Source organism: Plecotus auritus (assembly GCF_963455305.1).
Source record: "Plecotus auritus genome assembly, chromosome: 13".
In the NCBI taxonomy this organism is placed as follows: Eukaryota; Metazoa; Chordata; class Mammalia; order Chiroptera; family Vespertilionidae; genus Plecotus; species Plecotus auritus.
Window position 1 is genome coordinate 25,314,380 of NC_137779.1, and position 13,248 is coordinate 25,327,627.

Here is a 13,248-nt window from a genome sequence, read left to right on the forward strand (position 1 = left end):
AAAGATACGCCAGGGAGTAGAGGCCAGAATAGGAACACTGTCTGGATCCCTCAATCCCTGGTTGTACCAAAGCTCTCTGCATCGGGTCACGGGAGCTAGGTTTCCTGACCCATGTATGCCACTCTTTCTGTCCCATCGCCTTATTGTCACTCCACAGTCGGCATCAATCATTTGGTAAAAGTGACTGGGAGCATAAAAGCCACAGCTTCCGGCAGGCCCACATCTGCCCTAACCCTCTGAGGCCGGTGGAATATCTCTGTTACATAAAAGAGGTTTAATGGACTTGCCCGGGCCTTTGCGGCTCGTAACCATCCGAGGCAGGATGTGAACCCACGTTCAACTCGGAGACCTCAGCGCTTCCCACCTTGGACCAGGAAACCTGCCTGGCCCCTGAATGCCCTTGCTCTGCCCTCCGGTCAGTCACACATCCTCTCCTCGCCGTGCGTGCTCCTGCCCTGGCGCCGCCGTCAGCCTGCAGTACACACTCGCTGATAATCGATGTTACACAACAGGAACATTTGTCGGTGCAGTTGCAAACTGTTGCAGTCTATATAGATTAAGCCGCTGCCGCTGACTCCGTGAAAGTAAACGAGTCTTTCGGACGGCTGCGGAAATAAATTTAAATGACAGTGCCGAAGGGCCGGAGACTGTGGCGGAGTGAGAGTCTCTCTACAGCAAATCGACAAGGACAGCTATCTGTCCGAGCACCCTTGTCCCCAGAATGTAATTCCTCTCTATCTCGAGGCAGTCATCAGGCACGTTCTGACCGCTCCAGCTTTCTGCTCCGGGTCATGTTCCAATGGTGAGAGTAAAAACAGTGGCAGCAGCTGGCACGTACTGGGCACTCACTGTGGGTGAGGCACCCATATGTACTATATACGTATGTATGTTTTACGTGCACTGATGTATTGAACGAGGACAACCCTGGGAAATAGGGAATAAAAGCCCCATTTCACAGCTGAAGACACTGAGGCTCAGAGCGTAAAGCCATTTGTCAGCATGCAGTTGGCAAGAGTGGGTCTCAAGTCCACGAAGCTGATTTCAGGCATGAGTCTGCCAACCAGCCGCCGGGGCCAGCCCGTATTTAAGGTGACTCGGTGCTTTTACTTTCAAGACAGAAATAAATCAGGAGGAATCAGCAGCGTACACAGGCCACCAGGGCCTGGCCCCGACCTTCTGACCTCACCACTTTCTTTGGAATTAGCTTCCGCCTCTGCCCCTGTCCCCTTCGTTCCTGCTGACCTCAGCCAGGCCTCCAGTCTCCTCACATCCCTCTCTTCTGAACCTGCCTCCTGATTCTGAATCCTCAAATATTTCTGTGTCTCCCACAAGGTCACTTGTATATTATTTAATTTAAAAAAAAAAGAAGAAGAAGAAGAAGAAAAAGCTTGCTCCCTCAGTCCCAGGGCAATAGAGCCCTGAGCCAGGCACGGAGCTTGAAGAAGAGGCTATGACTGGCTACAGCCCCTCTCGTCCTCTGAGTGGCATGTCCCTGTGCAGCGAGCAGCCTGCCCCGCTGTGCATGGAGGCCCTGCTCTGCACACTGGGTTAGGGCCTGTCCTCTCTGTCCTGGTAACACACAAAGCTTCTCTCTTTCTAAGCATGTATCGGATTGAATGTGATTATCTCTACTGTCCTATGGCCTCTCCCGGGACATATGCAGCTAGACTGTGAAACTGGCGTGCCCTGGGCTTCCATGGCCCTAATGCTTAGCTCGGGCCTGGCACGGTCCACCCTAATCTCCATGGTCGGCAAAAGCAGGAAGGGGGAGAAAAAAAACAAAGAAGGAAAGGAGAGAAGCAGGAAAGAAGGGAGAGAGGGAGGGACAGAGGCAGCCCCATATCTGTGGATCGGCCGTGTCTGCGTCCTGACCAGCCTAGAAGGGCCACCTGAGGCTGAGAGAAGGTGGAGGAGCTAAACCCCCAGCCCCACGCTAACTGGTGTCTTTTCTCCTCTTCCCAAGATGCGCCCCTGGAGGGAGACGCGGGCCCTTCAAGTACTTACCTCCTACCCTCCGGAGCACTAGGGGGTGGCAGTCTGAGCAGAGACAGCCTGGAAGAGAAGGTGACACCCGGCCCTCCCAGCCCAGCGCAGTCCGGGGAAGAGCGTCAGGATCCGGAGCTGGACGGGACCACCCCCTCCGTGCGTCCAGACCCCGGGGCCCTGTCCACGCTGCTTCCGGAGGAGCCCGGCACCAAGCTCGCCTCCCTCCCCAGGAAGAAGCTGTCTTCGCTCAAGCAGGCCAACTCATCCAGGAAGCAGCTGCGACCCAAGGCCACCTCCGCCGCAGGCCTCCCGAGGGCAGGGTCCCAGCCTGCATCCCCGGGCCTGGGTCTCCCCTCCTCCGCCACGGAAAAGCCTGGCCCACCCGGGGACCCCGACCCTGTGGCCTCCGAGGGTGAGGAGACATTTCGGCTTCCGTCGGAGGAGCCCCTCTGGCTGGACCGGAGGCGAGGTGCGGTGCCCACGACACCTGCGCCCCTGCAGATCTCTCCCTTCACCTCGCAGCCCTACGTGGCCCACACGCTCCCCCAGAGGCCGGACCCTGGGGAGCCCATGGTGCCCGACGAGGCCCAGGAGGCTCCTCTTGAGGACGCCAGTCCCATGACCTTGATGGACAAAGGTGAGAATGAGCTGACCGGGTCAGCCTCAGAGGAGAGCCAGGAGACCACGACGTCCACCATTATCACCACCACGGTCATCACCACGGAGCAGGCCCCAGGTATGCGGCCCCCAGCTCCACCTCCTACAGCATCACTGAGGCACCCCCGTGGGCAGAGCATGGGTGGGCAGGGAGGTCCAGGGCCCATCATCCATTACCATCTATCCAACACTAGCTATGAGCTTGATCCTGTGGTTCAGACTTAATATCCCCATTTTAAAGATGGGACAGCTGAGACCCTGAGACATCAAGCAACCTGCCCAAGGCCACACAGCTGAAGAGCGGGTTTCCAAACCTTTCCATCTTGGAACAGTCTGCCCAGAAGGCCGTCCCCTTTCCAACGTGCCTTTGCTTTTACCATTACATGTACTTCTCCAGACTTGATAAAATGCACTTCCATGTCCCAGTCTTTCTTTTTCTATCTTCTTTTCCATCTTCAAACAGAGATACCAACTGTCCATCATACGTGGATTTGGACAGATGCAATGTGGTCACTCGTTCAATAGTATGATCTCTGGGTTTGAACCCTGATTGCTGTGTGAGCTTGTCCCAGATGCTGTCCCTCTCTGGTCTTTGGTTTACTTATCTTTAAAATGGGGACAACGTATTAGACGCTACACGGGTGAATGGGGTCACCCCTCTCCACTGGTCAGAATGGTGCCTAGTTGCGTGTAGTAAGTGATTATCATGTTGATTCTGGAGCTGAATGAGAATTGACAGGAGTGGGAGTGGTGGAGACAGGAGAACCCAGGTTTCCCCTGAGGCCCTATTCCACCCGAAGCCCTTCTGAGACGTCCCCTCGGAGCTCTTGTCCGAGTCCTGATTCAAGTGCTTTCCTCCAGCTCTCTGCAGTGTGAGCCTCTCAGACCCTGAAGGCTACATCGACTCCAGCGACTACCCGCCGCTGCCCCTCAACAACTTCCTTGAGTGCACGTACAACGTGACAGTCTACACCGGCTACGGGGTGGAGCTCCAGGTAACCCAGAGAGGCCCCCTGAATGGCTGCCTCTTCCCACAGGAAGTCTCGGAGGGATCGTCTGTTAGGCTTACTGTTATCATCCTGGCTATCAAGCCAGGGCAATTGGAGCCAGGCTTTGGCAAGTGAATAGGAGTTCCTAACTCGGTGCACAGCTGAGATAGCTTAGCACACATGAAGGGAAGGGGACCTGTTGACAAATTGGAGGCATTATACCCAGGAGGAGTCTTCTGATATCCTGCCTCTCTCTCTCTCTCTTTCTCTCTCTCTCTTTCTCTCTCTCTGAAGCCCCACCTAGTTCATTTGATTCGTAAACCTTTGCCTACAAACTCAGATGGAAAATCAGATCAGGGTGCCATAGTGCTCCAGCATCTGGGTTTGGGGTCTCAGCTCTACTAGTTAAAGCTGCATGACTTTGGGCAAGAGACTGCCCTTCAGCTTGGCTTCCCTCTGTCCCATTGACTAGGGGCTGGTTGCGGGGTGCTGCGTTGGCAGCCTCGCAGTCTCCGGGGGCCATGGCTCAAACATGACTCAGTTTCTCTGTGTCTACCCCTGACTGTCCCCAGGTGAAGAGTGTCAACCTGTCTGAGGGGGAGCTGCTCTCCATCCGCGGGGTGGACGGCCCCACCCTGACCGTCCTGGCCAACCAGACACTCCTCGTGGAGGGGCAGGTGATCCGAAGCCCCACCAACACCATCTCCGTCTACTTCCGCACCTTCCAGGACGATGGCCTGGGCGCCTTCCAGCTGCACTACCAGGGTAGGATGTTGCCGTCTGCCTCAGTTTCCCCCTGGAGCCAAAGATTCTCAAACTTTTCTCCCCGGGGGGGACCACCCACATTTACAGTTTGGTAAAAACCTATGGACCCCTTTTCAAAATAATATTTTTAAGAGCATTAAAAGACGATATCCATGAAAAAGGAAACCAGTCATATTGAATTACAGTTGTCAAAATATTATTTTAATCTCTGGTGTCATAATCTGTGTACTTCTTTAACACATTAAGTAATAAAAACCTCCTGGCAGTTCTGATAATTGCTGGAATTTCAAAGTACTGAGTGAGGAGCATAAGAAATATGTCAAGCTATCCATTATGATGTGTAAATACCTGAGATTTCTCTTGGTGACCAAGTCACTGACTCTGTGACTATATTGCCTTCACTCCTGATGGAAGGAAATACCGCAGTTCAGTTAAAGGTTCGTGAAAATCAGAAAGCCGGCTTTCCCATGCAAGTTCATGGCTCCTGCACTTGACACACGAGAGTCCGTGGACTTCCCGTGAAGGGCCCGTCTCTTTGCTTCTGCAGTGTCTCTTTCTTTCCATTTTGTCTTTTTCTAAGTCTTTCTTTTGCTTTCTGTCCATTTCTCTCTTCTCATCCTTCCTTTCGCCTTCCTTCTCTTTACTCCCGTCTTTTCTTGCTTCCTTTACTTCTTCCTTTCCTCCTCTGCATCTCTTCATTCCCACCTTCCCATCTCTCTTCCTGCTCTCTCTCCCTCGTCATCCCATTGTCCCACTTCCTGGCCGGTTCCCGCGACCTCGGGTTATTTCCCTTCACCAGGAACTCCCCCTGCTTACTTGCCGAATGTCTGAATGGAAAGCAGAGTCCTGAGCCACCCATCTAGATATTGGGAAACACCCACATTCACATCAAATTGACCAAACATCTGGAAAAAAACGCACAATTCGTTTTTAACTTTTCTGAAAGAGGTTGATGACTATACATGGGAGTGTCTGTTTCATCACAGCTTCTCAATATCATGGTCTTTGTTCATTAAACAATGGGGAAAAATAGCTTGTTGGGCCATGAACTTGAATGGATCCCCCTAATGAGTACTGGGAACACAGGTACCCTGTGCTGTAGGAGTGGTCGGACCCCAGGGGAAGGCTCTCACCCCAGGGGAAGAGATGCTCTGCTTAGTCTGGAGCAGAGCTGAGATGGAGAAGCCCAACAGGGCCACGCGTGCACCCTCCTACCACCCTACGTGCCCCCGACGTTGGGCTGGGAAGGCTCTCCCCCTGCGTTTCCCATGTAACCCTCACCACCGCTGGGGAGGGGGGCACCATTGTCCACCCGCCTGGGAAGACGAGAAGAGTGAAGCCCAGGCCCTGTCTCACTTCCTCAAGGTCACACACCTTCTTAGTGATGGAGTAAGAATGTGAACTCAACTTGGGCTCCTTCCCAAGCCCAACTCCTTACCTCCCAGGACAGTTGTTTTCAAGTTGTCACATCCTCTGGCATTTCCTGAACAGCTGGCTATTCTCATTCTTTCTGGTCCAAGGGCCTGCATTTTTAACACGTGCCTGAGATGTTCGTGCAGGAGGGACTACCCCTACTTGGGCAATACTGCCCCTTCTATGCGCAAGGATAAGGCCATTCTAGGTCCATGTGGAGAGGGGCTCAAACGAGGTTTGGGGACTCATTTTTCACCCCAAACTTGCTGTCTCTGGTTAGGCAGGATTAGGGGATCATTGAACCTAGAAAGGGTGCTCACCTGGCTTGTCTTGGCACCAAATGGCCAACAAGAGACACAAAAATGCCCCCCTGCAGCTCTCCAGAGCCAGCAGGGACCCCTTCTTCCCTCCCCAGCACACACTGGCTCCCAGGGTGTGGGTCCCATTCTTTATCTCTGCCCTCCGAGGGGTGACTATCTGCCTCTGTGTTTCTTCCCAGCCTTCATGCTGAGCTGCAGCTTCCCCCGCCGGCCGGACTACGGGGACGTCACTGTGATGGACCTGCACTCGGGCGGGGTGGCCCACTTCCACTGCCACCTGGGCTACGAGCTGCAGGGCGCCAAGACGCTGACGTGCATCAACGCCTCCAAGCCCCACTGGAGCAGCCACGAGCCCATCTGCTCAGGTACCTGCCAGCCTCAGCTGGACCAACATGGAGGGCTCACTTAAGGGGGGCGAGACCAACGCCCAGGGCATTAAGACTGACCTCAGGAGAAGGCTCTCACCCCAGGGGGAGAGACCACTCCAAAGGCAGATGACTGTTGCCTCTTACAGTTTCATTATGTGATAAGTTACATGTCACGTGAACTTGACCATTACTGACATTTAGTACATTCACAGTACTATGCCACCATCACCACTGTGTAGCTCCAGAACATCTTTATCACCCCCAAAAAGAAACTCTGTTCCTGTTAGCAGTCACCCCCTTTCTTTCCTCCCCCTTAATCCTGGCCACCACCAATATGCTTTGTGTTTCTATGAATTTGCCTATTCTGGACATCCTATCTAATAAAAGGGTAATATGCAAGTTAACTGTCACTCCATCACAAAGATGGCGGCGCCCATAGCCACAAGATGGCGGCACCCAGCCCTCTCAGCCCCGCCAGAGTCCCCCAGTCCTGGGGGGCGGCCACTGAGAGCGGGCAGCGTGAGCAGCATGGCGGAATGCTTGCTTCGTCACCACGGCGACAAGGCAGGCGTTCCGCACCCGACCACGGATGGGCCTCTGGGCCACAGAGAGCCTCTGGGTAGCGGGTGCGGAGTGGCCAGGCCCTGCAGAGAGCTACTGGCACACAGATTCGTGCTCAGGGCTACTAGTTTCATATAAATGGAATCATAAATATGTGATCTTTTGTGACTTGCTTCTTTCACTTACCATATTGTTTCCAAGGTTCATCCATGTTGTGGCATGTGTCAGAACTTTATGCCTTTTCATGGCTGGATTATAGTCCATTGTATAGGTAGACCACGTTATATCTGTTCATTCATTGGTAGACAGTTATTTCCACTTTGGGCTACTATGAATAGTGCTGCTATGAACATTTGTGCACAAGTTTTTGGGGGTACATATGTTCTCATGTCTCTCGGGTATATACCCAGTAGTGGGATTGCTGGGTCCTATGGTAATTCTATGTATAACTTTTGAAGGAACCATCAAACTATTCCACAGTGGCTGCACCATGTTACATTCCCCCCAGTCAGCCATGTTCAAGAGTACCAATTTCTCCACATTCTCACTAACACTGGTTATTTTCCATGTTTTCTTTTTATTATCATAGCCATCCTAGTGGGTGTGAAGGGATATCTCATTGTGGTTTTGATTTGCATTTCCCTGATGGCTAATAATATTGAGCATCTTTACATGTGCTTACTGGCCATTTGTACATCTTGTAGGAGAAATGTCTATTCAAGTCTTTTGCCCATTTATTATTTGGTTGTCTTGTTGTTGAGTTGAAAGAGCTCTTTATATATTCTAGCTACTAGACCTTTATTAGATACATGATTTGCAAATGTCTTTTCATGTCTTGATAATGTCCTTTGATGCAAAAAAAAAGACAAACAACCCAAAACCATTTTTAATCTGATGAAGCCTAATGTATCTATTTATTCTTTTGTTCCTTGTGCTTGTGTTCATGCTGCTGCCATATTTTGAGCCCAGTGAGTATGTACTGAGCACCATGCCAGGGCTGCAATAAATCCTCACAGCAATCCTACGTGATAGAACCATTATCCCCATTATACAGATAAGGAAACTGAGGCTCATGGAGGTGAAGGCACTTGGCCAAAGCCACCAGACAGCCATTGAAATGAATCCAGAACCCTTCTCTGCTGAGCCCTTTCCCTTTCTACACCTTCACCACACAAAATGCGGTCTGCAGACCAGCGAGATGATTCGAAATGCACTATCCTGGGTTTCACACAGGATCAACTACATCAACATCTACATCTTAACGTGCCCCTGTGTCATTTGTGTGCACGTTGTAGACTGAGAAGCACTGGGATATACCACACTGTTCCTGCACCAGTGGACAAAACCTCAGCTATCAAGACAGCAAAACCCTATTAGGTTCAAAAGTCCTGAAGGGGACCAGGAGAGTATAGGCTGCTATATTAACTGAGTGCCTACTATGTGCCAGGCCCTGAGCCATGTACAAAGAGAATACTTGGAGCAATAAACATAAATCCTGCCCTCCAGGCATTCATGATCAGCAGAATCCAAAAAAGCAAATGAGCGCTGATCATAAATCCTGAGATTTAATTGTTGCGGTCTTGTTCCCCCAAGGCCCTTCAAAATTTTTCTTCTTTTATTTTTAACAAAGGAAAAAAAAAACATAGGGCAGTTGGTCTCTGCGCCTCCCTCACGTTAATTTTTATCTATGTGTGAAATCAAGGAGGAATTAAGCCTCAATTTGTGCTAAGAAAGATGGATGGAGAGCCAGGGCTGGCAAATTGAAACCAAACAGAGCTATCAGTTGGCTTAATAAGGCAAGAAAGGGGAACAGAAAGGCAGCAAATGAGAGGCACCCCGGAGAGGACAGATGGCCTGCACCCCCAGCATGGACAGTGTCCTCCATCTCCTTAGTTCCTGAGCCATGGGACGATGATGTTGGCTGTGTTTTGAGCACCTCTGTGCCAGGGACGACACCATTCATTTCATTCGTTTCTCACCACAGCTACTTAAGGAGGGAGGAATTATTATCACCATTTTACAGTGAACTCAAGGTTCAGAGAGCTTCCGTAACTTGTCCCAGATCCACAGCAGGTACCTGACACAGGCCAGGCTTGAACCTCCAATTTAGGGCAGGAAGGCAGCCCGGAGAGAGACAGGGATGTGGTGCTCTGTCCATGGTGCTAAAAGGAGAGCCGGGCTTCTGGGCAATGTCATTGCTTGAAGTCACCGCTTAGTCTCCTATTGCAAGTTCTTATTAGTCACCCAAAAACCGTTTAATGAGAACCAAGTCTCTCTTAAGACTAAGAATAGGCCTACCTCTTTACACTTGTACAACTCTTCCCAGTTCGTAAGTCATTTTTTAATATTTATTAGATTTTTATTATAAAAGTATTATATGCTTCTGCTAAAAATAAATGTGTATTTGTATATATTTTAATCCTCACCCAAGGACATGTTTTTTTATTTACTTTAGAGTGAGAGAGGAAGGGAGAGGGAGAGGGAGAGAGAGACATTGAAGTGAAAGAGAAACATCCATCAGTCAGCTCCCACATGCACCCAACCAGGGATTGAACCCCACAACCTGGGCATGTGTGCTAACTGGGAATCGAATGTGTGATCTTTCGGTGCACGGGACAATGCCCAACCAAACTGAGTCACACCGGCCAGGGCTAAAAAAGTTTCTTTTTCCCCAAGAAATATGAAAGTATAGCATATAGGAGCAAGTCACTTTTATATTCATGGTCTCAATTGACCCTTGCATATAGCTCATTGAAATAGTTTTGGCAGACCATTTTCTAGCTTTTTTTTTTTTTTACTTAAAACATAGTAAGCATTTTCCTATATTCTCAACTATTCTTTGCGGGCACAGTTTTTAAAACTGTACAAATGGAATGTATTTATTTACCGAGCACGTGTGAGTAGACATTCATGTTGGTTCTCATGTTTTGGCTCTTAGGAAAGAAATCTAGCCATGGACATCCTCATTCATACATTTCTGTGAAAACCTCTAAATATCTTCTTAGAATTGATTTCCAAAACCTCAATTACTAGGTCAAAGCATTTGGAAATACTTTCTAGATTTTTCACCAAATTGCTCTCCTGAAAGGTCATGCAATTTGCATCCTGACCAGTCCTGAATGAGAGTAACCATTTCCCCTCACCTTCCTCATCTCCGGTTTATTGCTACTTTTTACCTTGACCAATTTGGTGGATGAAAATAGAATATAGTTTAGAATGACATTGCTTTTGTTATTGGTGGGGCTGAATGTTTTAGGGCTTACTGAGTACTAAAAGCATATTTTATCTGTTGTAAACTGACTATTTATGTCTTTCTTGATGACCCTTTTGTAATGAAGAACCAGGGCACAGCCAGCACCATAGAAGCATCCTTAAATCACAGTCCTTCCCTGCCATGAGACACACATGATGATGGTTCAAATCATGGAATGACATCTCCTATCAAACAGGATAAACCCCACCCAGCAGGCCAGGGCTTCTCCATGGTCTCTCTTCCCACCCTATTTCTGTTTCTCCCAAGAAAGGGTAGGGCTGGCGGTCAGGGGAGGATGGAACACTGACTTTCTTTCCCTCTCTCTCCTCCCTCTTCTCTCTCTCGCTTTCTGCCCCTAGCCCCATGTGGAGGGACTGTGCACAATGCCACCATCGGCCATGTCCTCTCTCCAAGTTACCCTGGAAATGCCAACGGGAGTCAGTTCTGTGTGTGGACGATCGAAGCTCCCGAGGGCCAGAAGCTACACCTTCACTTTGAGAGGCTGTTGCTGCATGAGAAAGACAGGTAAACCTCCGAGGGTCCCTGCACATAGCTTACGAGATCGTCAGCTTTGATCTCTTCCTTTCCCAGGTGAGGAAGCTAGGGCCTGCCGAGGGAAAGGACTCGCCCTGCGTAGCACAAGGAAAGCACAGCAGGACAAGGAAAGAGGCAAAAGGAAGTCTAGGACCCCCTCCCTCACCCCTCAGGTTATCCTGCCTCCTCGTTCTTTCTCCTGAAAATCCCTTTTTGCAGTTGAACAAGGAGAGAGTGTTCATTCAGCTCCTGCTCTGTACCTAGTCACAAACTAGGCTTCATGGAGAACAGGGAAATTAGAGGTCATAGGTTCCTGGTAGAGTAAGAAGCTGACATGGAAAAACTCAACTTACACACATGGAAGAACTAGGGAGAAGTCACCAGAGAGCATGTCTGTAAACTCTAAGCAATATACATAGAATCCAGAATCTTAAAACTGTGGCATTCTATGACCTTATGCTAGAATATTCTTGAATGTTCTTGAAAACTAGGACCTTAGCTGCTTAGGCTTGCTGTCTTGGGTTTGGTTCCCTTGGAAACAGATGCGACAAGGATGTGAGGAGAAGTCGTTTACTTGGGAGCTGATCCCAGCAAATACTGGTAGAGGCATGAGAAGGTGAGCGAGGGAGGAAAGGGAGTCAGCACAGGATGCACTCAGAAGCAGGTGGCTGTGTGAGCACGTGGGGCTCTGTCCACTGGGGATCCTGGAAAACTGTTGAGCATCCGTCAGAGCGGTCCTTCTGGAGGGGCAGGGAGCCGGGCTACTTATCCACCCTCCACCCCCATCCATCACTGATGAAGGATGCTCCCGGCATACACACTCCCCAGCATTGCCTTCCACCCTTGGAGCTAGCTGAGCTGTCTGACTCTCAGAGACTTTGGGTAAAACGCCAGCAGAAAATTTGTGAGCCCTGAGTGCTGAAGGGATATGGGAAGGGTGCTGACAGCATTTACTGGTGGATGGATCAGGCTTTGACCTTAGAATTATAGTGTCTGGGCTTCTCTGACGTTTCAAACCAAGACCATTAACCGCATTGGGTGGGGAGGGATTCTTATAGAAAACACCAGACAACTGAGTAACTTACCCGATCTGGAGTCCACTTCCCACCATACTTGTCCAGCTTTATCCCGAACAACTCCAAACCAATAAATCCCAGCTTTAACCGCAAGGTGCAGGAAGGGGGCATTTTGGTAGCATCGGAATGACTCTTTAAAAGTCTGGGGGACTCTTTAGAGAACAGATTCCCAGTCTTTCCCTTTTGGAGACTGATTGAGAAGCCAAACCTGGTGCTCTGGGTAAAGGACACGTTCTAAAATGTAGACCCTGGGGCTGCCTCTTCTGAGTGGTGCATGTTTTTTTTTGCATTTTACTGGACCATAAGAATGCATGCAGGAAGAAAAAACAGTCAATCAGATAAGTATTTTCTGAAAGTTATTGAAATCATGGTCAGTGAGCTGCCACGCTGGCACTGTAGTGTCACTGGTGGTTTCTGTGGGGCCCTGCAAAGGTCTACAGAGGTAGGAACTGATCACCACCAGGGAAAACCAGTTCTCAAGTGTGTCCCTAGGGAGGGAAGTTTGTAGTGGTCCAGCAGGTTTAAAAGTCAACACGCACACACAATGCAACACTTGTTGTGCGATGAAGAAAAGAACAATTAAATTTTACTCATTCCATATACTTGCTTGAGGGGGGAAAAAAAGCTATTATAACACAGTATTTAAGTTGCAAGAGCTTAGAGCTAGATAGGAAATGGGACCTGATCTAAATCTTGGGGAAAGCGGAGATTATAAATTGGGGTCATATGTTGAAGGGCTTTGAATGCCCGACTGCTTCAAGAGAACCATGGAAGGTTTTTGAGTAGAGGATGTGCATGAAGAAAGGTTTAAAGATAACCCCTCTTCCCCTCCCCCCCCCCAAAAGAATGAAGTCTTTCTAGGATTCATAGTTTTTAAAAATGAAGTCTTTCTAAACTCCAGTTCCATGATATGCAGCATGAAAAGTGGGTTCTCTGGTCAGACACGTTTGGGAGACCCCATATACCCTATCCCTCTCTTGGAAGGTACTAATGTACATTAGCCAGCAAAGACACTGACAAGTCCTGCAGGAAGAAAATGTTTAATTTTTTTTAATATATTTTATTGATTTATTTACAGAGAGGAAGGGAGAGGGAGAGAGAGTTAGAAACGTCGATGAGAGAGAAACATCAATCAGCTGCCTCCTGCACACCCCCTACTGGGGATGTGCCCGCAACCAAGGTACATGCCCTTGACCGGAATCGAACCTGGGACCCTTCAGTCCACAGGCTGACGCTCTATCCACTGAGCCAAACTGGTTAGGGCGAAAATGTTTAATTTTTATTTAGCCCAGCATTTTCCAAACCCATTTGACTACAGACTGTATA

General features: G+C 49.4%; 1 protein-coding gene across 3 annotated transcripts in view; it reads left to right on the plus strand.

Annotated features, from left to right (window-relative positions):
- The window catches only part of SEZ6L (seizure related 6 homolog like), a 140,716-nt gene that overhangs the window by 88,923 nt on the left and 38,545 nt on the right, over positions 1 to 13,248 (plus strand). For all 3 annotated transcript variants that reach the window (XM_080649593.1, XM_080649591.1, XM_080649592.1), the window contains exons 2-6: positions 1,964 to 2,722; positions 3,505 to 3,638; positions 4,205 to 4,397; positions 6,310 to 6,495; positions 10,672 to 10,837. In XM_080649593.1, the coding sequence (XP_080505719.1) occupies positions 1,964 to 2,722; positions 3,505 to 3,638; positions 4,205 to 4,397; positions 6,310 to 6,495; positions 10,672 to 10,837 (1,438 nt within the window). The remainder of the gene's footprint in view (positions 1 to 1,963; positions 2,723 to 3,504; positions 3,639 to 4,204; positions 4,398 to 6,309; positions 6,496 to 10,671; positions 10,838 to 13,248) is intronic.